Below are 22,988 nucleotides of genomic sequence, written 5' to 3'. Positions count from 1 at the left end.
CCCAGGGCCAGGGTGCCCCTCACCCCAGCACTTACCAGGTTGTTCTTAACCAGAGCCAGGGATCAAGCCAAGGGTCAGGTGAAGCCAAGGAGGCAGGATAGAGGCTGACCTTGACAGAGGTTGGGGACACAGGCAGGACCAGGGCTGTGAGGTGCAGGAAGGCCCTGGCCTATCACCCTCCTGCTAGCCAAGGCCAGCATCTGAATGACTTCTTCACACCTGGCAGCCCCTCAGGAAAGATTTGCTGAATGACTGAAAGGATGAGTGGGTGGGTGGTGGGGACATGGCAGCTCATGTGAAGAGACTTGGTGGCACCATGGTTGTCACATTATCCCCTTGGCCACCCTTCAACAGAGCCCCAACTGGTGTGACTTAAGTCTGGGAGGGCTTCTTGGCTGAGATGGGGAGCCAGACCAGGGGAGGGGCCGCATCTCCTGTGTGCCAGTCATCCATGTTCCCCGAGAGGCCCGAAGAAGAGTGAGAGGCCCCTTCCAAGTCCTGAAGGTTTGCGCCTACCTGGAAGAAATTTGATGGGCCGAACAGTGGGGTGACAGGGGTACAAAGTGAATTCCTAACTCCCAGGTTTCCAGGAAGTGGTGCAGGATTAAGTTGTGGAGTTCAGGGACAGAGCCCCCACTCAGCAGAGACCCTGGTCACAGGTATCCTGGGGACTGCATCCACAGAGCAGCAGGCAGCACACAACGCCACCTTGTGGCAGGTCGTCCCAGCCCTCAGACACCCCCATCCTGAAATACCACATTCAGAGTCTGAAGAGGATCGGGGTCTCAGGGTGGAATATGCCAAAGGAGGGGGACATGCGAAAAGCAAGCGCCCCTGATAAAATGTTTGTTTCCAGCAAAGACAGGTAAGGAGCGAAAGAAGGGCCAAGAATACTAACATTGTTTCTGTTTTGTGTATTTTTTTTAATAAGTAGTGTTTGCCCAGCATACAATTTCTTTTCTAATACAAAAGAGGTACAAGGAAACTGGTGAAGGCTGTCTGTTTTCACCACCCTCAAAGGAGATACAATAAGAGTCTCCTTCTCACCCCCGTCCCCAGCACCCCTCCCAGACACTCGGAAGCCCTTCTAAGGTATGTATGCATGTTTGAGCAATCTGGTATGTTTCATGCCTACCTTTCCCCGTTGGGTACATATGGTAACATAGTCCACACACTGTTCTGTCCTCGCTGGCCCTTTTCATATTTGCCCTGGAGATCTATCATCAGCACTTCCCCCCTGGATTTTTTTCAGGAGCTACAGGGTGTTCCATTGTATGGGTTTCCCAATTAATATTAACTTTAAGTAGATCCCTATAGATGGAAATGGTTGTTTCCAGTATTTTTTTGATATGACCAAAGACGCTGCCTTAAAGATTCCTATGCCAGCGTCACTCTGTACATATTCCGGTGTTTCTGCAGGAGACATCCTGAAGTGTCATTGCTGGGTCCTAGGAGGCTGTGTTTGTCACCGTGATAGTTGGTGTCAAGTTGCCTCCTGGGGGGGGAGCTTCGGGGATGAGTCCCATCAGCATTCCTGTGGGAAAGCAGGAGGCGCAGGGCACCCGAGATCCCCAGGACGTTTGGGTAATTTGCCCGTTAAACACAGCCTTCCAGGTGTGAGGGCCAAGGGAGCGTGACACTCAGAACGTGCTCTTCTGGACATCGAAGGGCTTGCTGTGTTCGCTGTAGCATGTCCAGCACCTGGTCACCACCTGGGACCCATAACCCACTGCTGTAGAGTCGATTTCCGCTCCTAGTGACCCTATTGAGTAGAGTGGAATTCATAGGGTTTCCAAGGCTGTAATCTTTAAGGAAGCAAACCGTCACATCTTTCTCCCTTAGAGCGGCTCATAGGTTCAAACTGCCAACATTTGGGTTAGCAGCCGAGCACTTAACCACTGTGCCACCAGAGCTCCTTTTTTCAGGACCCAGTTGGCTTTCCCTGTGAAGGAGTAAACACGATGTAGTGCTGAAGAGGAAGCCTGGAGTAAGGCCCCTGGACTTCGGTAGCCACCCCATCTTGCTGAGCTTTGTTCTCCCCAGGTATACCGTATCCTAAGATCTCTAAGATCCCAAGATCCCTGGGTGGCACACGCAGTTTATGCTTGACTGAGGAACCCTGGTGGCACGACGGTTAGGTGCAACCGGAAGGTCTTCAGTTCAAACCCACCACCTGCTCTGCTGGAGAAAACACCTGGCAGTCTTTTCCCATAAACAGTAGTGCCTAGGAAACCCTCTAGGGCACTTCTACTCTGTTACACATGGTCATTAAGGGTCAGAATTGACTTGACCGCACACAACACTAACCTGGAGGTTGGTGGTTCAAACTCACCCATTGGCACTGTGGAAGAAAGGCCTGGCAATCTGCTTCCATAAAGATTACAGCCAAGAAAGCCCTATAGAGCAGTTCTACTTTGTAATGCGTGGGTTCCCCATAAGTCAGAAGTGATTTGACAGCAACAGGTTTGGTTTTGTTTGTTTGCTTTTTAATATATTGTAAACCTACCTGCAGGGCTGTTGAGGGGACTGGAAATAATATACATAATGCAACAACAGGGATGAATCCTACATATGTAACAATGAATTAAAACAGCAAATCTCATAAAACTGCACACGGTATGAGAGCACCTTATACAGGGCAAAAGCAAGCAAAACCAACCATGTATTGTTTGATGCTACAAGCGCAACTCGATTCAAAAACCAAGGGAAGGAAAGCACAAATTCCAGACGGTGGTCCCTCCAAGGGGGCTTGGTACTCAGCTTGGGTGGTAGCTTCACGGGTGCCGAATTTACAACTCAGTTCCTAACTTACATAGGTGCATCCTTTTGTGGGTAACAAATATTGTGTAAAAAAATGTAATAAAATATTCAAAAATAATTACTCAGTGAAACCCTTCAATGGCTAAAAACCAAAACAACCTAAGACAATCCTTTCCTAGATGATGACTTAAGTGGAGAGAAATCATACCTGTGTTCTTTCCCAAACTGTGAACAGAATCCTCTCTCTGTAGTTGCCTTCTTCTATTATTTTTTAATAAGCAGCTTTATCAAGGTATAACTGACATACAATAAAATGTACTATTTGATGAGTTTTGATGTAGGTATACACTCATGAAACCATTGCCACAGTCAAGATAATGAACATTTCCATCATCACTTTCGAAGGTTCCCTCGTGCCCTTTGGTAATCACTTCCTCCTACCCCTCCTGGCCACCCCATCTTCTGTCACTGCACGTTCATTTGCATTTTCCAGCATTTGTATCAATGGAATCATAGTGCATGTATTCTTTTTGTTTGGCCTCTTTCACTTAGCATAATTATTTTGAGATTTATCCGTGTTATTGCAAGTATCAATAGTTCACTCCTTCTTATTGTCAAGTAGTATTCCGTTGCATGGATGTCTCACAGTTGGCTGATGGGCATTTGGATTGCTGCCAGTTTTGTACTACTAGAAATGAGGCTGCTGTGAACACGCATAAAGTCTTTTGCGGCTATATATACTTTCATTTCTCTTGGGAAAATACTTTGGAGAGGAATGGCTGGGTCATATGGTAGGTGGTAACCTTTTAAGAAACTTCCAAACTGCTTTCCAAGGTGGTTGTACCACTTTACATTCCTCCCCACAGCGTAGGAGAGTTCGTTACGCCACACCTTTGCTGACATTTCATACCCAGTAAACCCAGTGCCGTCTTAATTCTAACCATTCAAATGGGTGTGTAGTGGTGCTGTAGAGTGGTTTTTTTTAATATATATTTTATTTTTGTTGTTGAGAATATACACATCAGAACGTATACCAACTCGACAGTTTCTACATGTACAATTCAGTGACATTGATTGCATGCTTGGAGTTGTGCAACCGTTCTCACCCTCCTTTTCTGAGTTGTTCCTCCTCTATTAACATAAACCTCCTGCCCCTAAGTTTCCTATCTGATATTTTGATCTGTTGCATAGTGTTTTTCATTTGAATTTCCCTAATGACTAATGATATTGAGAATCTTTTGTACTTATTTACCATCCTTTGGTGAGGTTTCTGTTCGAATCTTTTGCCCCTTTTAAAAGATAGGGTTGTTTGTTCTTTTACTGAGTTTTCAGAGTCCTTTATGTATTCTAGATACAAGTCCTTTATCAGATACGTGATTTGCACACATCTATTGCTCTGTTTTTCTAATTTGTACCTAAGTCACAAATTCTACTACCCATCTCCCCCCCCCCCCCCCGCCCGGTTCAGATTGGAAGCTATAAGTAAACATGGTTTTCCAGAAAAGAAAAATTATGGGAAGTATGTGGGTCCTGGTGGTGCAGTGGTTAAGAGCTTGGCTGCTAATCAGAAGGTCTGCAGTTTGAATCTACCAGCTGCTCCTTGAAAACCCTACGGGGCGGTTCTACTCTGTCCTGTAGGGTCACTATGAGTTAGAATCAACTTGAGGGCAACAGGTTTGGTCTGTTTTTGGATGTGGGTTCTCATTCCATGGTAGATATCATTACTCCTAATTGGGATATGGGATCACATGCAGGGCTCTCCAAAAGTTGGACAGGGGATTCACTCCTTACAGGCTTGGCCAGCTGTATCTTGCCCAGGGCCTGGGGGTTCTGAGCTATCAAGTATAGAGTTAAGACACAGAAAATGCCAGGGATTAGGAGGAAAAGGCTGAAACTTCTCACCCTTGTATAAAGCCAGGGAGCATCTATGTCTGAAATCTGTGTGCAGCTCTGGCCCCTGCAGCTCAGCAGATACCACGTTAAAATCAACTGTGTTCTCCGATCTCATGGAATCTACACAGTACCCTGCAGCGCAATGCCATCATCTATATTCTGCAGAAGTAACTGAGGTACGGAGAGATGAAATGACTCCCCTAGTTGCCAGCTGATGGATATCTGAGGCTGACTCCCAACTTGCCTCAAAACTGGGAAGCACTTGCTCAACACTCCTTAAAATCAGAAAGTGGCACAGTTTGGATTCAAATCCTCTTCCGTCCAACTCAGGAGTCTCAGGCAAATAGAAACTATATGACTTTGTAATCTTGGGCTAGTCTCTTAAAGCTCTCTGTGCCTCAGTTTTCTCATCTGTAGAGATAATACTCATCTCATTCAACAGAATGCTTTCCAAAAAAGAAATTCACAGTAGGTGCTAATATTTACATATTTTGCCATTTTGATGGTTATATATGGAGATTCCTGTACCATTTTAATTGGCATTTTCTTAGGGAGACTGTGCACCTTTCATGCTTCTTGGCTATTTGGATTAGCTCTGGGAACTTGTCTGTTCATATTCTTTGCTCATTTTTCTATTGTTTTTGTCTTTTTTGCTAATTAAAGAATTGTTTATTATAGACATTAGCCCTTTATCTGCCATATATGTGCCAAATAGCTTTACTAACCTATCATTTCTGTTCTCTTTTATCACAGGAAATTTTTTTGTAATCAAGCATACCTTTTATAAATAGTTTGAGTTTCCTGTCTTCCTAAATTCTCTCAACCCCTAGATTACCCTATTGTCTCCTAAATTGTAATCTGAATGTTTATTTATATTTAAGACTCTGTACCATCTAAGGGGAAACCCTGGTGGTGTAGTGGTTAAGTGCTACAGCTGCTAACCAAAGGGTCCACCAGGTGCTCCTTGGAAACTCTATGGGGCAGTTCTGCTCTGTCCTATAGGGTCGCTATGAGTCAGAATCGACTCGATGGCACTAGGTTTGGTTGGTTTTGGTACCATCTAAGGAGTCTTGGTGGCACAGCTCGGCTGCTACACCAGCTGGTCCTTGGAAACCCTATGGGGCAGTTGTAACTCTGTCCTATAGCGTTGCTATGAATTGGAATTGACTCAATGGCAATGGGTTAATAACTAAATCATTTTTTCTTTACTGAATTGAAACATCACTTTTCTGGTATTCGTGCTTGCATATGGGGAATCTATTTCTGGACTCTACTCAGATTCTGCTCCACCGATCTGTCCTTCCTACAGCCAATATACGGTTTTCGTCATTGTGTCTTTATACTACCCTATCTGGAAAGGCGAGCTCTTCCTCAACCTCTGTTACACCTTTTTCCACCATTTTCATTCGGATATGATTTTTAAGATAATTTCTCCAAATCCCTTCCAACCCCGTTGGGATTCTAATGGAAACGATTTATTCTTGTTAATTTTAGAACTGACAATTTCATATTATCATTCACCTAAGATTTTTTTTAAGATTATTTAAGATTATGTTCTCACATTAGCTCAGATAATTTTTAATCCTTCAATAAGACTATGCCGTAGCTGGCTTCTTTTTTTTTTTTTTTTTTTGCACTTTTTAGTTTTTTCAAAGAAAACCCAAACCAAATCCACTGCCGAGAAGAGTCGATGCCGACTCCTAGCTATAGAACACAGTAGAATTGCCGCATCTGGCTTCCCAGGCTGTAAGTCTGTACTCTTCCGCAGAGCGCCTGGTGGGTTTCAACCGCAAATCTTTCGGTTAGCGACCCAGCGCTTAAACACTGCGCCACCAGGGCTCCTTCAAAGAAAACAGGAAGTCCCTTTTTACCTGCAGCGACAACGGATCCGGTTACTGCGCGCGCGCGCGTCGCCCCCCCCACCCCGCCACTCCACGGGCCCGGGTTACCATGGGAATAGAGGATGACGTCACCCAAAGCTTCAGCGCCGGACCCAGGGGTCCACAGCCGACAGGGCTGGAAAGGCGGCTTTGCCATATCTACGCATGCGCACTCCCTGCCCCTCCTTCCTGCCTTAAAACTCGTTGGTGCTGGGGCTCCTCAGCCGCGACCTCTTGGTTCATCCGGTCGAAACTTCGCCCCGGAGAGTAGAAAAAGAATCGAGCGAGTGACAGCCAATCCCAAGACATTACGACGCCATCAAGATTGACTGACTCAACGGACTCCAGCCAATGAGAGAGCGCTCCTCTTCCACGTCATAGAGTTTGCCCATCCCCTCCCCGCCTTCCTGGACTCCGAGCTCAGTCCGCGCAGTAACAAACGAACTGCGCGCAGCGACAGCCCCAGCTCGCCAGGCTTCGCCGCCATTTCCTCCCTCGGCCTAACGGTTCGGCCAATCCCAGCGCGCATCGACAACGGCTAGGGACCGGCCAATCGGAAGACGCCGATCCCGACCCCTCGAGCCTCGGCCCGGTCCAATCGAGGCCCCGGCCCCGCCGCCCCCGGCCCGCCCCCGCGGCGCCCTCTCTCCTCCCTCTTTGTGCGTCTCGCGCCGCCGCCGCCGCCGCCGCCCGCCGCGTGAGAGGACGGCTCCGCGGCAGCGCAGTCCGGCCCCCCCCCGGAAGATTGGCGAAGGAGAAGCCGCCGCCGCCGCCGCTAAGGAAAAGGAGCCGCCGGTGCCGGTCCCAGGGGCGCCATGGCGACCGGAGCGCTGGGTAAGCTGGGCCTCCCCGGGCCCAAAGGGAGCTTCGAGCCGGGGCCGCCGCCCGCCCTCGGGCCTGGGGCGGGTCTACTGGTGCCCGGGCCGCCGCCGCCGCCGCCCGCGGGCGCGATGGGGGCCCTGACCGCGGCCTTCCCCTTCGCGGCGCCACCGCCGCCGCCCCCTCCACTGCCCCGGCCGCCGCTGCCGTCCCCGGGCTCCGCGAACCCGCCGCCGCAGCCGCCCCCTCCGCCGCTCTACCAGCGCGTGTCGCCGCCACAGCCACCCCAGCCGCCGCGTCAGGACCAGCAGCCAGGCCCGGCCGGCGGCGGAGGAGGTGAGTCGGGCCGAGCGCGCGAGCGGCGTCGCGCCGACGGGCCCGGCCGGCTGAGGGCCGCGCGGCTTCGGCGGCGGCGGCGGCTGCACGCGGCAGGGGCGCGCGCGGCCTGGTTCACGGGGACTCTACCGCGCACGCGCGCGGGGGGAGGGGAAGAGCGGGAGGCAGTCTGCTGTGCGCAGGCGCAGTGTGGCGGCCAGGCCTCGGGGCGCCGCTGCAAAGCCCGGGGCCCTTATTTGCTCTCCGGTCCGCTGGCATAGGGGGAGGCGTTGAGTGGCCCGGGTGTAGAGGGTGGCAGGTGGGTAGACCGGGAGGACAGGAGAGCGAAAGGGTGAACTCGTGACTTGGGCCGCCCTTTTGATGGTCTAAGTTGTCTGAAAGGGAAAAGAATACCCAGAATCGCCTCCCTAGTTGCACCTTAAGGCGAGGTTTTCAGTACAAAGAATGAAAGAGGTTGAGAGTTTCCACCTGATGGTTGGGGCTGTTCCTTCCTGGTCCCTTTTTGTGGGGTGGGGTGGGGGGAATCTGGTCACTGCCTTCCCTGTTTTATTTTCTGATCTCCCTTCGTTTACCCTAGAGCTTGCTCAGTCTCACCGCCTCCACTTTACTGTTGTTTTTAAAGACTTTCCCTCTTGGCTTGCACCCTTGGGGAACTAGAACGACTTCTGCGTGCTAACAGTTGGGAGTTTCTGCCTCTCTGTCGGGGAAGGGCCGCTTAGCTGCTTTCACATACCTTGTTGGTGTGAACTCATACATCTTTGAAGAGTTCAGACTTTAAGTGTCTACCTGGCCGGGATCACCGAATGCTGATCATGGCTAAACGCATGGAGAGTAAGGTGGTGGTGTTGAAGGATTGGGCTTTTCACGCAGTAGTGTGTAGTGATGAGTTCAGGGGTATCCCGGCTCCATTCAGAAAGGTGACTGGTGCGGGGTGGAGGTAGGAGCCAGCAGTTCCCCCAGCATTGTTCTACAGATTGTCTGTGGTCCTTCACTCTGCTCCTGTCTCCCCTGGGGCTTCTGAGGCATTCCGGCCAAGGTAGTATAGACGCTATTTACTTTGTTAGTATTAAATTTAATTACGTGAGATTTTGTGTACTACGTTTTGTCATTTCATATACACACGTTAGTAGTTTCTTTAGAGGGAAGTTATAAATGTGTAACGTTAACTTCTCTGACCCAGCTTCTCTTACGCTTGTAGTAGCCATATGTTTCGTTTTAATCTCTGATCTCTGACATTTGTCTTACATTCCGTGATGTTTAAGTTTTAGGTTGGGCCCTCAGTTTCGCCATCTGCTGAGGTTCTGTGGAATACAGGTGTCTTGTGCTGCCTGTTGGCAGTTACTGTGCTAGTTTGTATTTGCATCTGATGGATTTTATCTGCCTTTAGACTTCCCGAGTAAGAAGCGGAAGAGGAGCCGCTGGAACCAGGACACAATGGAACAGAAGACGGTGATTCCAGGAATGCCTACTGTTATTCCTCCTGGACTTACTCGAGAACAAGAAAGAGCTTATATAGGTAAATACACGTTCTGCATCTAAACGCATTTTCAGGTTGTTACTGTTTATCCTGAACAATATTTCTGTCCTTTGGCAGTTTGAGATTTTAGTGGTTTCTTTTTTGACAAGAGGTATGATGAGGTGTACTTTTATGGCTTTAACATAACCTGCCAGTTTTTGCTCAGTGAGTCCTGCTTTTGCAGTTCAGTGTTTTGGTTTGTTGATAACAACAGTGTTCTCCACGAGCGCCAGGAAGGTAGAGGGGCCCACTTAGGAGTGAGCGTAGTGTCCAGGCCATCCCCCACCTCACTCCATCCTTTTCAGCTGCTGTTCAGTTTCCTTGCCAGTTGGTGAGGTGAGTGTCTGGTGCCTCTGGACATGGCCCCAGTGGAGAACACTGCAGGTATTGTACACCCAAGTAAAGTGCCTTTTTCGCAGCATGGCCTTTCATCATAATTTTGTATTCCTCCCTCCCCCTAAAACGTGGTTTTACTTTTTTATAGGTACTTTCTGAAAGAAAAAAATAAAGCTCAGTTTAAACAAAAAAGTGGTTCTTTAAGTGTGTTTACAGTTCACCCCTATTTACCATTTTGTTGAATTTAACCTTCCCTTCAGCATCTTTTCTGGTTTGGTCCTTGGAGAGCTGTCTTAAAATGAAGGCTCTTGTATTTACTACTAAAGGATTCTGCTGGGAAAGGGATACGGCTTGGACATGGAATGAGGTGTAGGGTAAAAGGTCTGGTCTGTTGGGAAATTTCAAGAATTAAGCATGACTGCCATTGGCCCACACTGGAATCAAAATTAATCTCAGAATTATTTTTTCTTAAATGTAAGGTTTTTAACGCAGGTTTTACTTTTACATACCCGTGCAGCTGTTTCAAAAAAAGTTCATTTGATAAGTGATTTCTACTAACTAAACAGACATTCCCTTTGGGGAATATTAGCCTAAAGACCTCCTAGACCTTTGAGGCTGTGGCCTTCACAAACAAAAAACTTGAGGGCTGGAATGTTGTAATTCTTGAAGGCCTTAATTCTTAGATTGCCGAGAGTTTCGAAGCATTGGAACTGTCTTTCTCCTTTTCACAGTGCTACTAATACTTCTTTTTTCCGCACTGATCCTCTACTCCCGCCAACCCCTTCTGTTTCACGTTAGACCCATTTAGGCTTTACAACCCCACTGAAAATGTTCCCTAGTGGAGGGATGTCCCAAGAACATGAGCAGGCTTAGAAAATGGGGAAAACGCATCCTGTATGTGTCCACTTCCCTCCCTGTGAAGGTATAGCGAATGCACTGAGTTCCAGGGGCTATGTATAGCTGTCATCAAAGTAGATAGAAGCCAAGTAGAGGCTGGGGTGGATCTCAGCTCCCTGAAAACCACAGAACAGAAGACACAAAAGCTTCAAACCTATTTGTTTCAGCTGGAAACCCTGCTGAGAATTTCCGCTTTTAACGAGTTCCCAGGCGATGCTAATATTGCTGGTTAGGGACCAATTCAGAGAACCACTAGTAGAGCATGGTTCTCAAAGTTTATTATACATAAGGATCAACCTGGGTATCTTGTTAAAAAGTAGAGTCTGATTCAGTATATCTGGGGTGGAGATGCAAATGCTCGGCAGGGTTCGAACTGGAAGAGACTGGTTTGAAGCCCTGGGAGCTGTACACCATCAGCAGAGGGAATTGTCTTAAAGTTATTAGCGTGGGGACTTCCTGATTTCTCTTTAATGCCAACTGTTTATTCAGATTAGATCCCACACCCCCACAGTCGAGAGTACCGCCCGTCCCCATGAAGGTGACTGTAACCTTGAGTTGTTGAACTTAATACTCGACGATAAATTGGAAGTTTCTGGCACGAAGGAGCTTGGGGAAGGATGTTTTAATTCATCTGTCCCTACAGTGTACACTGTCTTGTTCAGAATGCTCCCAACATCTCTTGACATCAGTAGATTCTCCATTTGTTCAGAGCTTGAGTGGTGTGTGTTGTAGTTCTGTGAGATATATTTAAAACGAGGGGGCCTGGGGTTAGGCACGCATTAGTCCTGTCTTGGGGCCAGCTCAATATTAAGCCAGCCCAGTAAGGCCTGCCCTTGTTAGAGATGTCTGCTCAGTTTTCAGGTACTCTGAAGGTAAGAAACAGGTGGTTATTCAGCTTGCTGAAGAAAGGTGATTGGCTCAGCAGTTGCCATTATCTCGGAAAATCAACCGTGTAACAGCTCCCCTAGTCACTGGCAGCTTTCCTGATACCCTCCTCTCTCTCTCTCACATACAGTCTCACATGCCAAGGCCTGAGAGCCATGTACATTCTCCTTGACCCACACTTTCCAGCCTCTGCACCCCACTTTCGCTCCTTATATTTAACAGCAAGTTTAAAAAAGACTCTTGTGTCCATGTGATTACCGGTTTATTAAGGTAAATGGTGTGTCATCTAACGTGAATAAAAAGTAGCAGGAATGGGGAGAACCTTACTAGAACGGGTCTGGTTGCACAGAGCACGTACAAACTTTTGTTAAGAGGTTGAAATGGGTATTAAACGTCTTGTTGAAGAATTTTTTAATGAAAATGATCGTTGTTCAACTGGTTTTTTGTTTTTTGTTTTTTTTTTGTCCCATGTAATTGGGTCTTATTTCAGGCCAAGTTTAATATTTTAATGAAGAAAAGTAACTTTTGCCCTCAAAGTAACTTGGTGGGAACGGGGTATTGGTGGTCGCAACTCTGGTTTTGGTTCTGGGTGTCAGGTGTATAGCAAGCCTTGGGGAGGACGAGGTAAATCACCTCCTAGTAATTGCTTTGATGTTAGCTTTAGTGAATAGTCTTTACTGCTAACCCCTCTTCCAACAAACTGTTTGCCTCCTAAAGTGATAACCATTTTGAAGTGAAAAATACCTATAGATGTAAATGGACTCCTGCCGATAGGTGGTTGGGGGTTTTTGCCTCAATGTGTTCACTGATCAGTCGTCCCTTTCAAAGTCTCCGAGTTCTTCATGCTTGTTGTTGAGATTTGAGATGTTTTTTGGTAACATTGTCTTTTTTCCATCCTTTTTTTTTCTTTCCTAACCTGGTTTCTTCCAGTGCAACTGCAGATAGAAGACCTGACTCGTAAACTGCGCACAGGAGACCTGGGCATCCCCCCTAACCCTGAGGACAGGTTGGGAAACAGTTTTAACCAGCTGACAGTAACGCTTTTACCTTTTTCTCAATACGTTTTACTGGTGGCAACATGTTGTGTCAGTTCGATAAAATTCTAGTAAGACGACCGGTACTGTGACTATTTTAAGGTATAGGTTTTAATTAGCAATATCGTATAGCAGTCAACAGTTAGAAAGTTGGAATGAACCTTAATTACTAGCAGAATAAAAAGCTACAGGAAAATGGACAACTGGTTTCCAATTGGTAAGCGTGTAGGTTTTAACCTGATTTGCCTATCCGTAGGGACAGTGAGGTGGCCTGTTAACCTGCCTTTTCAGTACCTGCTTGGCTGAAAGCCCAGGGTGTAGAGCTTTTCTCACAGGTACAAGATGCAGGATTAAGACTATTTTTGAGCATCACTGAATTTGAGCAGGCCAGAAACTCTACCTGGTCAGCTCATTGCTGCAGTCTTCCTGCTGATGGTTTTAAAATCAGATGAGATTTCTAACCAATTCCTTTCACTGCCCGTTAATTTTCAGCCTTGGCTATTGCCTGGGGGCGGGGGGTTGGGAGAGGCCAGAGCTTTCTTACCTGTTTGGGGAAGGCAAGCACCCAACCCTTGCATTTTAAGGGGGCTGTGGTCATGACCTTCAGTTCACAGGTACTTTCACCTCTGAAAAGTTGAAAGTTTATCTGAGGGACATGAATTTTTTAAAAAACAGATTTTATTGGCTGGTTGATCTTTGAACAGGTAAAATTTGGTCTTTTAATAAAAGGGCACTAAATCTACCTCTTAGTGACGTTTCTTCTAGTGCATGCGCATAGCAGAAAACACTAAAGAGGAGAGTTTTGGGCTTTTTGTTTAGTGCATTAAATCAGGACGATGACAGAATGGCTCCAGATGCAAGTTAAATATTTGCATCTTTCTGCGGCCCCTTTACCAACAAATTAACTTTCTGATTTCTCCATATTCACCTTTAATTTTACTTATTAAATTTTAATTTTTTCACCTGTAGATAATGGTTGGAGGGCTGTGTTGTGTTTATATTTCTTTTTGATTTGAAGATTTTTTTTCCTTAAGAAATTTGCATCGTAGGCTATAAACTACAACTGTTTAGCGCCTTTCTGGCCTTTTTCTGTTTAATACTATGTCTACAGGTTACCAGGCAATTCTTCAAAAGGTTGAATTTTTAACAAACCTTCTTTGCTTCCTGGAGAGGTGGGATTAGAATTTAGTTGATCTAATACAATGCTAATTCAAGGTGAAGAAATTGGGCCAACCTAATCTCTAGAATATTAGCTAATCTAATCTCTAGAATATTAGTTATTGTCTTTTACTTTCATAATTTGTCAAGAGGTTGCATTGTTACAAAGCCTTTAAATGACCAATTTTGTACTGGTAAAACTCGTTTTGGTGATCAGCCAGAAATGCTTAATTCTAGGCAGTGATGGGGTGGGCGTTAGAAACATGAGACACGTTAGAAGTGAAGTCAGCGGAGTTTTCGTCTGTCATACTCAATTTGAAAGAGGCCCTAATGCCTGGTTGGTTTTGTTTTGAGCCCAGGTTGGAGGGAAATGCATGAGTTTCTTACTTTAATAAAATAAGATAATTTTCTAAGGTGTATTCTCAAAATTAAGCCATTTTATGCTATTTTGATGTTGCTTAACTTGCACAGTTTAAAAATGTCTGAAAATTTCTTGTAGATTTAAACGTGTAAGATGGTAGTCTGATGAGCCGGGGTATGTTTGCTTTTCACAATTATTGGATTGTGCTAACAGTTTATACAAATGCTAGAAGCGGAGGTGTCATTTAGCCGTCATTAGCCATGAACAAACCTGACCTTTTATTCCATCGTGTGTGTAACGTGGTGTGACATGGTTCCCTTTAGGCTGAAGACAGTGGGAGCAGCCGAGTTCAGTCCTTGCTCCAACTAGGCAAGGTTCTTTCAACTAAACCAAGGGTGTAGGAGTCTTGACAACTTTCAGGATGTTTTTTTAATAACCTGATCCACATGGTCTCTTCCCTTCTTGCAGCTGCTACTAAATTTTTATTCAGAAAATCAAGCTATGGTCCTTTTTGTAATGTGAACTCAGATCTCTAGGAGTGTAACTTCTCTTTTTTTATCACCCCAAAATCCAGCTGTGGTAAACTGACCATTTTATCGTTACTATTTTTTACTTGTAACAACAGCATTTCACTCCTTAAAAAATGAGAGAGAGAAAATCTGCTTTCTGGACTTGTAAACTAGGGTGGAGAAACAATAGGTTTTTCCCTTGCTGTTTGCAGGTTCAGACCCTAAACAAGTATTTGACCAAATCTGCATTCGCAGCCTCTCTTAGAAGCTGCTTTAGCTTTTAACGTTTTTCTCTACCTAGACTCCCCAACCTCGAACAGCCAGAAAACAGGTTGACTCCTGGGCCTTGGACACAGCCAGCCAGGCCATTGAAGGAAAAGCAGAGACGAAGCCTTGCACCATCTCTCTCCATTGTGGGGGCCAAGTAGCTACAGTAACCTTGAGTCCAAATTGCATTGGGTCAAAGAGCTCATACTTCTCATGTGTCAGGGGCACAGACACTCTTCCTGATAGGGCGTGAGCTCTCCACAAGTTAACGTTTGACCTAGACTTGGGGTTTCCGTGACTCATAAAGTTGTAACGATGTAATTTTTTTTTTTTTTTTCAAATAAAAGAAAATCCGTATTTGGCAAGAAGATTCCAGAGGATGATACTGTCCTTGCCATTTACAGTACAAAGATTACCCCCAAAATCAGACCTTTTTTCCTCTCATCACTGTTAGAAGCAACACACACACACACACACACACCCCTCTCAGCCCCGTTATGCTAAGCCAGCCTCCATCTCTCCATTCCACACGATCTTGAGTAGCACACGTTATGGTCGGTTCCTCCGAAGAGTTTGTGTTAGGGTCTAAGAGACAGAGGGCTGGGAAAGACTTACTATAGCCCGTGTGGGGATGAGAGAATAGTGGGGGCCAAGCAGTGACGGTGGTCTGTCTCCCACAGGTCCCCTTCCCCTGAGCCCATCTACAATAGTGAGGGGAAGAGGCTTAACACCCGTGAGTTCCGCACGCGCAAAAAGCTCGAAGAGGAGCGGCATAACCTCATCACGGAGATGGTTGCGCTCAACCCTGATTTCAAACCACCTGCAGATTACAAGTAAGCAGAGGGCTGGGCCATCTGGGATGAGGACACGTACCGATTATGTGTGGTCTTCTGGCACCAACTCTTCATCTCTTACCCAAATCACCCCTAATCACAAGTGGCGCCAAGAGTTGGTTCCAGAAGAGCTATTGGTTATGTGTGTCATCTCTCAGACATTGCACAGGAGTTGACAGCCTTGTCTGTTTCAGACCTCCAGCAACACGTGTGAGCGACAAAGTAATGATTCCACAAGATGAGTATCCAGAAATCAACTTTGTGGGGCTGCTGATTGGACCCAGGTGAGTAACCACTGCTCTGTGGGATGTAGCGTTCTAAGAACCTCTGTGGCTTGTTTCTTTTGTGCCTAATTGATGCTCTTGGCTTACTTGCCTGAATTTGACAGGAACTTCACTTGGGCTGAGTTAGGCCTTCCTGTGAGAAAATCTCTGTAACTTCCCCATTTTACTGTGGAGAAGTCAAATCCACAGGATTGCTCTGCTGACCTTAACTTAGAGGTCACTAAGCTTTTGTTGAGTGGAAAAATACTCTGTTTTCTATACTTGTAGTTTCTCACCAATGTCCAGCCTGTGTGCTCTGGACTGAACTTGCATGTCAGGTTTGGTAGCTCAATGCTTTTTGCCCTTTGGTTTCTGTCGCTGATAGAGGGAACACCCTGAAGAACATAGAGAAGGAGTGCAACGCGAAAATTATGATCCGGGGGAAAGGCTCTGTGAAAGAAGGGAAGGTTGGGCGTAAAGATGGCCAGATGTTGCCAGGGGAAGATGAGCCACTTCATGCCCTGGTCACCGCCAACACCATGGAGAATGTCAAGAAGGCAGTAGAACAGGTGAGCCAACCTGGAAATGAAGCTTCTTACAGAATCCAGGTGGTGGCCCCAGCACATCTGTAACTATACCTTTTGCATCTTCACCAGATAAGAAACATCCTGAAGCAGGGTATTGAGACTCCTGAGGACCAGAATGATCTACGGAAGATGCAGCTTCGGGAGCTGGCACGGTTGAATGGGACCCTCCGGGAAGACGATAACAGGTATGTGGTCAGTTTCGGGGAGGGCAGGGAAACTTGAGGAGCCGTGGTAGAGGCTAGGTCGTGTGTGTTCCTTGAGTTGATTTTTTCTCCCCCCTGAACAGGATCTTAAGACCCTGGCAGAGCTCAGAGAGCCGCAGCATTACCAATACCACAGTTTGCACCAAGTGCGGAGGAGCTGGCCACATTGCCTCAGACTGCAAATTCCAGAGGTGAGGGGCTGCAGCTCGTCCATGGTATGCCTGGCCGCCCTTAGCACATTGATCATTTGTTAATCTTGTGGGCCCGAGAAAGCCTGTTTTCTGTGAATGTGGTCTGTAAGGGTATGATTTAAAGCCCAGAGTTAGAAACAGCTTTGCATAGAACCCCCCTATTTTACTGCTCATCTGAGTCCAGGAAAGTTGGAAGTTTCCATTGAGGGTATAAATGTTTTCAGTGGGGCTCAATATTAACTGTTGTTGCTGCTTGGTATTTGCCCAGGAAGACTAGGTGGCCTTTGAACACCTACTGTCAGCATTTTTCTGTTTCGGGTGGCAGCTACGTAAGGCCTTGTTGGGGGGTTCTGGCAGCTTCTCCAATGTTGCATAGTCTTTCTTCCCTCAGACTAGAAGTAGCGATGAAGCTCAGTTGTTGGGAGAACACGTGCTTTCCTGGCTGATGTGGCTGGCTCTGGTCGGGTGCTACTCTCCTTGGTTCTTAGCCTTGGGTCTCTGCTGTGGCAGAGGTACTTATAGTCACAGGTGCAGAACTGGGCACTGAGCTGAAAAGCTGATGAGACTTGCCCAGTAAGGTTTCAGAGAGGAATGATGGGCTGATACTGATTTTTCTCAGAACATCTGTATGTAAATTTCCTGGGTATAAGTTTGTTTCTTATTTGGTTTTTTCCATTTCTCTCTCCCCACTCTGCCCGCAGGCCTGGTGACCCCCAGTCAGCTCAGGATAAGGCACGTATGGATAAAGAATATTTGTCCCTCATGGCTGAGCTGGGCGAAGCACCTGTCCCAGCATCTGTGGGCTCCACCTCTGGGCCTGCTGCCACACCCCTGGCCAGTGCACCTCGGCCTGCTGCTCCGGCCAACAATCCACCTCCACCGGTGAGCCTCGGGCTACTTCTCTTGGTCTGGCTTCCTCATTCTCTTCCTCAGAGACTGGGAGCTATGACCAAGTGCCTTGGATGGAACAGAGTGATGGACATGGCTGGCAACATTGTCCTTCCGGGATGTCAAACCAGTTTGGGGACCGCTCACTTTGAGGACACCTTGTCTGTGTTCTGGTCCCTTGGCATAGCCGAAAGAACAGTGTTGCCACCAGGGGGAGCAGGCAGGGACGTTGGCGGGAAATGCCCTCACATAGTCTCTCATGTCCACCACCCAGAGTCGCCCACCGTGGATGAATTCTGGCCCTTCGGAAAGTCGGCCCTACCATGGCATGCACGGAGGTGGTCCCGGTGGACCAGGAGGTGGCCCCCACAGCTTCCCACACCCATTACCCAGCCTGACAGGTGGGCATGGTGGACATCCCATGCAGCACAACCCTAATGGACCCCCGCCCCCTTGGATGCAGCCGCCGCCACCACCGATGAATCAGGGCCCCCACCCACCTGGGCACCATGGCCCTCCTCCAATGGGTAAGTAAGTGTCAGACCAGAAACCTTGGGGCTCTGGGATACGCAAGGGTTCGTATCAGGTTGCTGGAAGCAGCTGGCCATGGCTGGGTTGTGCACTGGGTCTCCTTGACTTCCGAGGCCTGGCTCCAGAAGGAGCAGGCTACCACTCTGGTTCAAGGGGTGACTTCTGTGTAGGCAGGCCTGGGCCCACCTCTTCTAGGAAGGTTCTCGGATAAGTTGGTGGTAGGGTGTTTTCCTGGCCAGTTCACATGTCCTGCTAAGTCCCTGCTCTTTCCTTCCATCAAGATCAGTACCTGGGAAGTACGCCTGTGGGCTCTGGGGTCTATCGCCTGCATCAAGGAAAAGGTAATGGAGATGATGCTGTTCTCTTGGCCCCTTTGGGTCCTCCCTTCAGCCTGGGAGTGAGTGGGGGTTCTGTTCCAAGCTCATCTTCTCTGAGAACTCAACCTTTGGCTTGCCTCTCCGTGCAGGTATGATGCCGCCGCCGCCTATGGGCATGATGCCGCCGCCGCCGCCGCCTCCCAGTGGGCAGCCCCCGCCCCCTCCCTCTGGTCCTCTTCCCCCATGGCAACAGCAGCAGCAGCAGCCTCCGCCACCCCCTCCGCCCAGCAGCAGTATGGCTTCCAGCACCCCCTTGCCATGGCAGCAAAGTGAGTGGAGTATGTTGGGCTCGTGGGGGTGGGTGGGATGGGGTTGGGGCTGGGAGGAACACATGAACCTCAGCTCACACACACACACACACACACATCTGGGGACGAGGCTCTGGTCTCTGCTGGGGGCAGGGGTGTAACAGAAATGGGCCACATGGCCCAGAGGGGTTTTCTGGGGAGGAGAGCTGATGTTTGGTGTGGTTGTGTCTGGGGAAAGGTTTGTGGGGTGCCTGGAGGACAGCCTGCTGTCAGAGGTAGGGTGTCAGAAGTCTAGGCTCTCGCTGGGTTGGGCGAGCCGCAGGCTGGCCTGGGCCTTGTGTGCTTGGCCAGGTGGGGTGGTGCACGCATGCTCAAGGAGAGGGCTATGACTGGGCCTGAGAGACTGCTGGGCGGGCCAGGGAGTGGGGAAGAGAGCAGCTGTGGCCTTGAGGTTGATTGTGCCGTTTGGTGGTGGCGGCGGCGGCTGGGCGGAGGGATGTCAGAGCCGGTTCTTGTGTCTGGTACCTTCCCCTCAGCCCTTCCTGGGGCATTGGTGACAAAGGGCTTACTCTGTTAAGCCCCAGAGACCTTGAGGCTGACCCCAGGGTAGTCCTGCCCACCCCTCCACTCCCATCACCAGGACAGCCCTGCCCGCCCGCCTGCCCCCCACCACCGTACCGCATGCCAAGCAAGGAGCAGACGCCCTCGCCCCCCATCCCAAGGCAGCAGCCGCAGAGAGCCGCGGTGTGCCCCCCGCGCGTGTGACCTTGGGCTTCTTTACCACCCCAGATACGACGACTACCACCACGAGCGCTGGCACAGGGTCCATCCCGCCATGGCAACAGCAGCAGGCGGCTGCCGCAGCTTCTCCAGGAGCCCCTCAGATGCAAGGCAACCCCACTATGGTGCCCCTGCCCCCCGGGGTCCAGCCGCCTCTGCCGCCCGGTGCCCCTCCCCCTCCGCCGCCTCCGCCGCCTGGTTCCACCGGCATGATGTATGCCCCGCCCCCTCCTCCTCCGCCTCCCATGGACCCTTCTAACTTTGTCACCATGATGGGCATGGGGGTGGCGGGCATGCCGCCCTTCGGGATGCCTCCAGCTCCCCCACCGCCTCCACCACAGAACTAGACTTGTTTTTTTAAGAAAATATATATTATAGAGAGAGAGAATTGGTCTCGTTTAAACACACGCCGAACCTCACCATATGGAGCCAGACATTGGGACGCACGCATGTGATTGTGTGTGCACGCATGTGTGTGTGTGCACGCACTGGGCTGGGCCAAGCGACGACGACTCGCTTGGGAACGGGCAGGTGGTAGCAGGGGCGCCAGCTTGGGCTCTCCTGGCGCCCCGTAGCATCGAGTGTCTTCTTTGTCTTCTTTCTCTCCTCACCCAACTCCCTTTGCCTCTCCCCAAACCGGGCCGCCAGGATCCCTCCCCGCGGCGGCGATGGCCAGAGCCATGAGAGTGAGGACTTTCCGCGCCCATTGGTGACCCTTCCAGGCAGACAGCCTCAGCAGCGCCCCTGGTGGACAGGATGGTTCGGCAAAGCAGCCTGAGTTATTTTTGTGGACGGAATCGGAACACGCTGGCTCCATATCGTGAAATTGTTATTAATTTTTTTCTTTTTTCTTTGTTATTTCCTTACCTCTTCCTTTCTTCAGACTCCGTCCAAGGAGACGCTCTCCCCGGTCTTCTGCTGCAATTCAGCTCCTTTCCCTCCTCTCCTCTCCACTCCTCGGTTCTTCCCTTTCCAAGGAGAGGGGAGCAAATGGTTTTAGGCACAGGCTCTGGCTATTAGTGTCCACCTAGTGATGATGGGGTTCCTTTGGTCCTAAGTTTTTCAGGGTGCCAATGCTACCCCAGCGATGTTTTTGATAAGTTCGGGGCTTTTTATCTGCCACTGTGATGCAGCATCTCGTAAAGTGCAGAAGGGGGCTGTTCTCCAAGGTTCCGGGGTCCACATCCATCCCAGCACCCCTGCCAGCAATAGGTAGGGCAGCCACCTCGGCCTAGCCTGCCAGCCCAATGTTCTCTCCTGTCTCCTGACCACCTAAGTGGCCTCAGATTCCATTTATTCCTCTCCTTCCTGGAAGGCTTCATTTTAAATTTTATTTTTATCCCAAACGTCTGAATGTTTTGCAGTGTCTAAGGGTTTGAGCCTCTTGTTCTTGATTCTGCTTCCTTTTTTCCCCTTCCCTCTTCATGGAGTGATGACGTTGACAATAATGTATAATGCGCGTTCTCTTCACTGGTTTATCTGCAGAAATTTCTCTGGGCTTTTTTTCGGTGTATGATTTAACGCTGCGTTAAAGGGGGATATTCCATTGAATAAAAGAGCAGTGTGGTTTTCTGGGTCTGTTTTTTTTTTCCGTTTTCTCTTGAATCCCTTCCACCAGCAGCAGCAGTGCATTACCTTTGCTTGTGTTCAGCACCTGGCTCCATTCTCTCCCCTCCCTGGGGGAGCTGTGGAGCAGTAGTGAGGGAAGCCTGCCACCTGCCTCCCTGTGTTGTGGCTGCGGTGATGGAAGCTGAGTATGTGGGCGGCCCCATGCTCCCCGTTGTTTACTAGTTAATGCAGCTAAGGACCCAGTTAAGCCTTCCCTGGTCACCCCCCTACTATCCCCTGGCCTCCATCCTTTTGAAAGCCTCCCCCTGGCTTGGACCCCCCCTTTTGATGAGCTCTAGTTGTGATCTGTGCTTGGAAGCTGCCACTTACTGAGGCCCTGGGCCTGGGGAGCCTTGACACTAAAGGTCAGGCCAACTAATCCTGCCTGTTGGCACAGAGCAACTAAAATTAAAACCGCCAGGTGGCTTTTTCTTTCTCCGCTGGTGACTTGCAGCCTGCCGACGCTGCAGGCTTGGGGGAGTGGTGGGGGTGAGCTAAAGTGCCCCACCTTGTACTTTGTAAGCACTTCTTTGTAAAGGGCCTTAAGCTGTTCGTTCATGTCTGGGGCAGTGGACAGGGCCCATTGTGGCACCAGAAAAATGCATGTTTCATCTCCATGTAGTGGTGAGGTGTCACCTGCCTCTGCCTGTTGTCGCTGAGGGGCATGGTCTCTGGGAGGAGAGCTATGTTAGCAACCCTTCGTCTCCCGCTGCCTTTCCTTCCTTCAGGCAGGTTGAGGGACAGGCAGGCTTCTGTTGCCCCTGGCATCTGTCCAGTGGGGACAACTCTGGACTGGGCCGCTGTCCATCCTTGAGCCAGGGCTGGCTACTGCTGTTTACCCAGAGTGGGGCCTGGTGCCTGGGCCCTGGCCGGGATGCGTGTGCTGCTTTGCTATATATAGGTTGATGGGCTGAGGACGCCTCAGAAACAAGGCCGGTTCAGCGGGTTCCCACAACCAAGCCCTAAACTCCAGTCAACCAGAAGGCAGAGGGGAAGGATCTTTTCGTTTGTCTTTAACCGGGGGGCAGGGACAGGGCTGGCTACCTACCGTCTTTGACCTTGGCTTCACCTCATTGCTTCCCCGACAAGCTCAGTTTCCCTAGTGGGCTCATTGGGCGGTTAATTAGCTCTTTGAAGCTCTGGAAGAGGCAAAGTGGCGCTATGTGGGTTTTAGAAATAAAATCAATAAATGACTTAACCACAGCCCAGCTATCTCCCCTGGCTCTCCCCTGGGGCCGGCACTATTCCTGGGCTTGCTCCCTGCCGTCAGCCTTTGTTAAGGTTTCAGGGAGTAACAAAGTGGCTGACGAAGGAAGGCATCAGTCTCAGCCTTTGACCAAGCTGCTCCAGGCCCCAAAATGGGAGAGAGCAGGAAGCCTGGGCACTTGGCCGCAGCAGGCACCTGCTTTTGTGGCAGAGTTGGAGCTGGGAACCACTTCCCCACCTGACTCAAGGCGCCCGGGGCGGAAGGAAGCCAGGCACCCCCACTTCAGTTTGTGCTGCTACAGCAGTGTTTCCCCGCCCCCACAAACCTGGGCGACAGGAATGCATTTGGGAAAGGTCAGCACTGGGCTCCGTTACTGAGACTGGCCAGGCGCTCTGCCGGAGACACCCAAGATTTATCCAGAGAAGGAGGCGCGATTTCTGTTTAGAAACATAGTCCGATGTAAACAACCCAAGTTAGTCAAGGTTGGGAAAGGGCTTTCAGGGCTTACTAAGGGAAATCACACGCACTGGGGGGTGGTGACAGGAATGGGGAGAAGGAGGTAAGCCTGAGCCCCCAAGGTTTGATTGTGCTGGGCTGTGGCCTGCATAACAAAGGGAGGGT

At 49.3% G+C, this 22,988-nt stretch overlaps 1 protein-coding gene across 10 annotated transcripts; it reads left to right on the top strand.

The window, feature by feature from the left end:
- Positions 1-6,937: 6,937 nt before the first annotated feature.
- On the top strand, positions 6,938-21,122 carry SF1 (splicing factor 1). Of its 10 annotated transcripts, none has more exons than XM_049892390.1 (14): positions 6,938-7,688; positions 9,076-9,204; positions 12,253-12,328; positions 15,332-15,484; positions 15,679-15,768; positions 16,133-16,316; positions 16,404-16,519; positions 16,621-16,728; positions 17,430-17,610; positions 17,870-18,143; positions 18,429-18,488; positions 18,614-18,793; positions 19,562-19,766; positions 20,201-21,122. In XM_049892390.1, exons 1-14 carry the CDS (start codon positions 7,349-7,351, stop codon positions 20,328-20,330), a joined length of 2,226 nt encoding a protein of 741 aa, XP_049748347.1. In that variant the 5' UTR covers positions 6,938-7,348; the 3' UTR covers positions 20,331-21,122. The 10 variants fall into 10 exon arrangements, with proteins under 10 accessions (XP_049748347.1, XP_049748352.1, XP_049748346.1 ...); XM_049892394.1 differs by having other exon boundaries at positions 7,430-7,688; positions 17,870-18,147; positions 20,201-20,336; XM_049892395.1 differs by lacking the exon at positions 19,562-19,766.
- Positions 21,123-22,988: the final 1,866 nt, after the last annotated feature.

This window comes from Elephas maximus, chromosome 7 (genome assembly GCF_024166365.1).
Source record: "Elephas maximus indicus isolate mEleMax1 chromosome 7, mEleMax1 primary haplotype, whole genome shotgun sequence".
Taxonomy (NCBI): domain Eukaryota; kingdom Metazoa; phylum Chordata; class Mammalia; order Proboscidea; family Elephantidae; genus Elephas; species Elephas maximus.
Note: the sequence above shows the minus strand (reverse complement) of the source record. Positions and strands in the feature narration are given on the sequence as shown.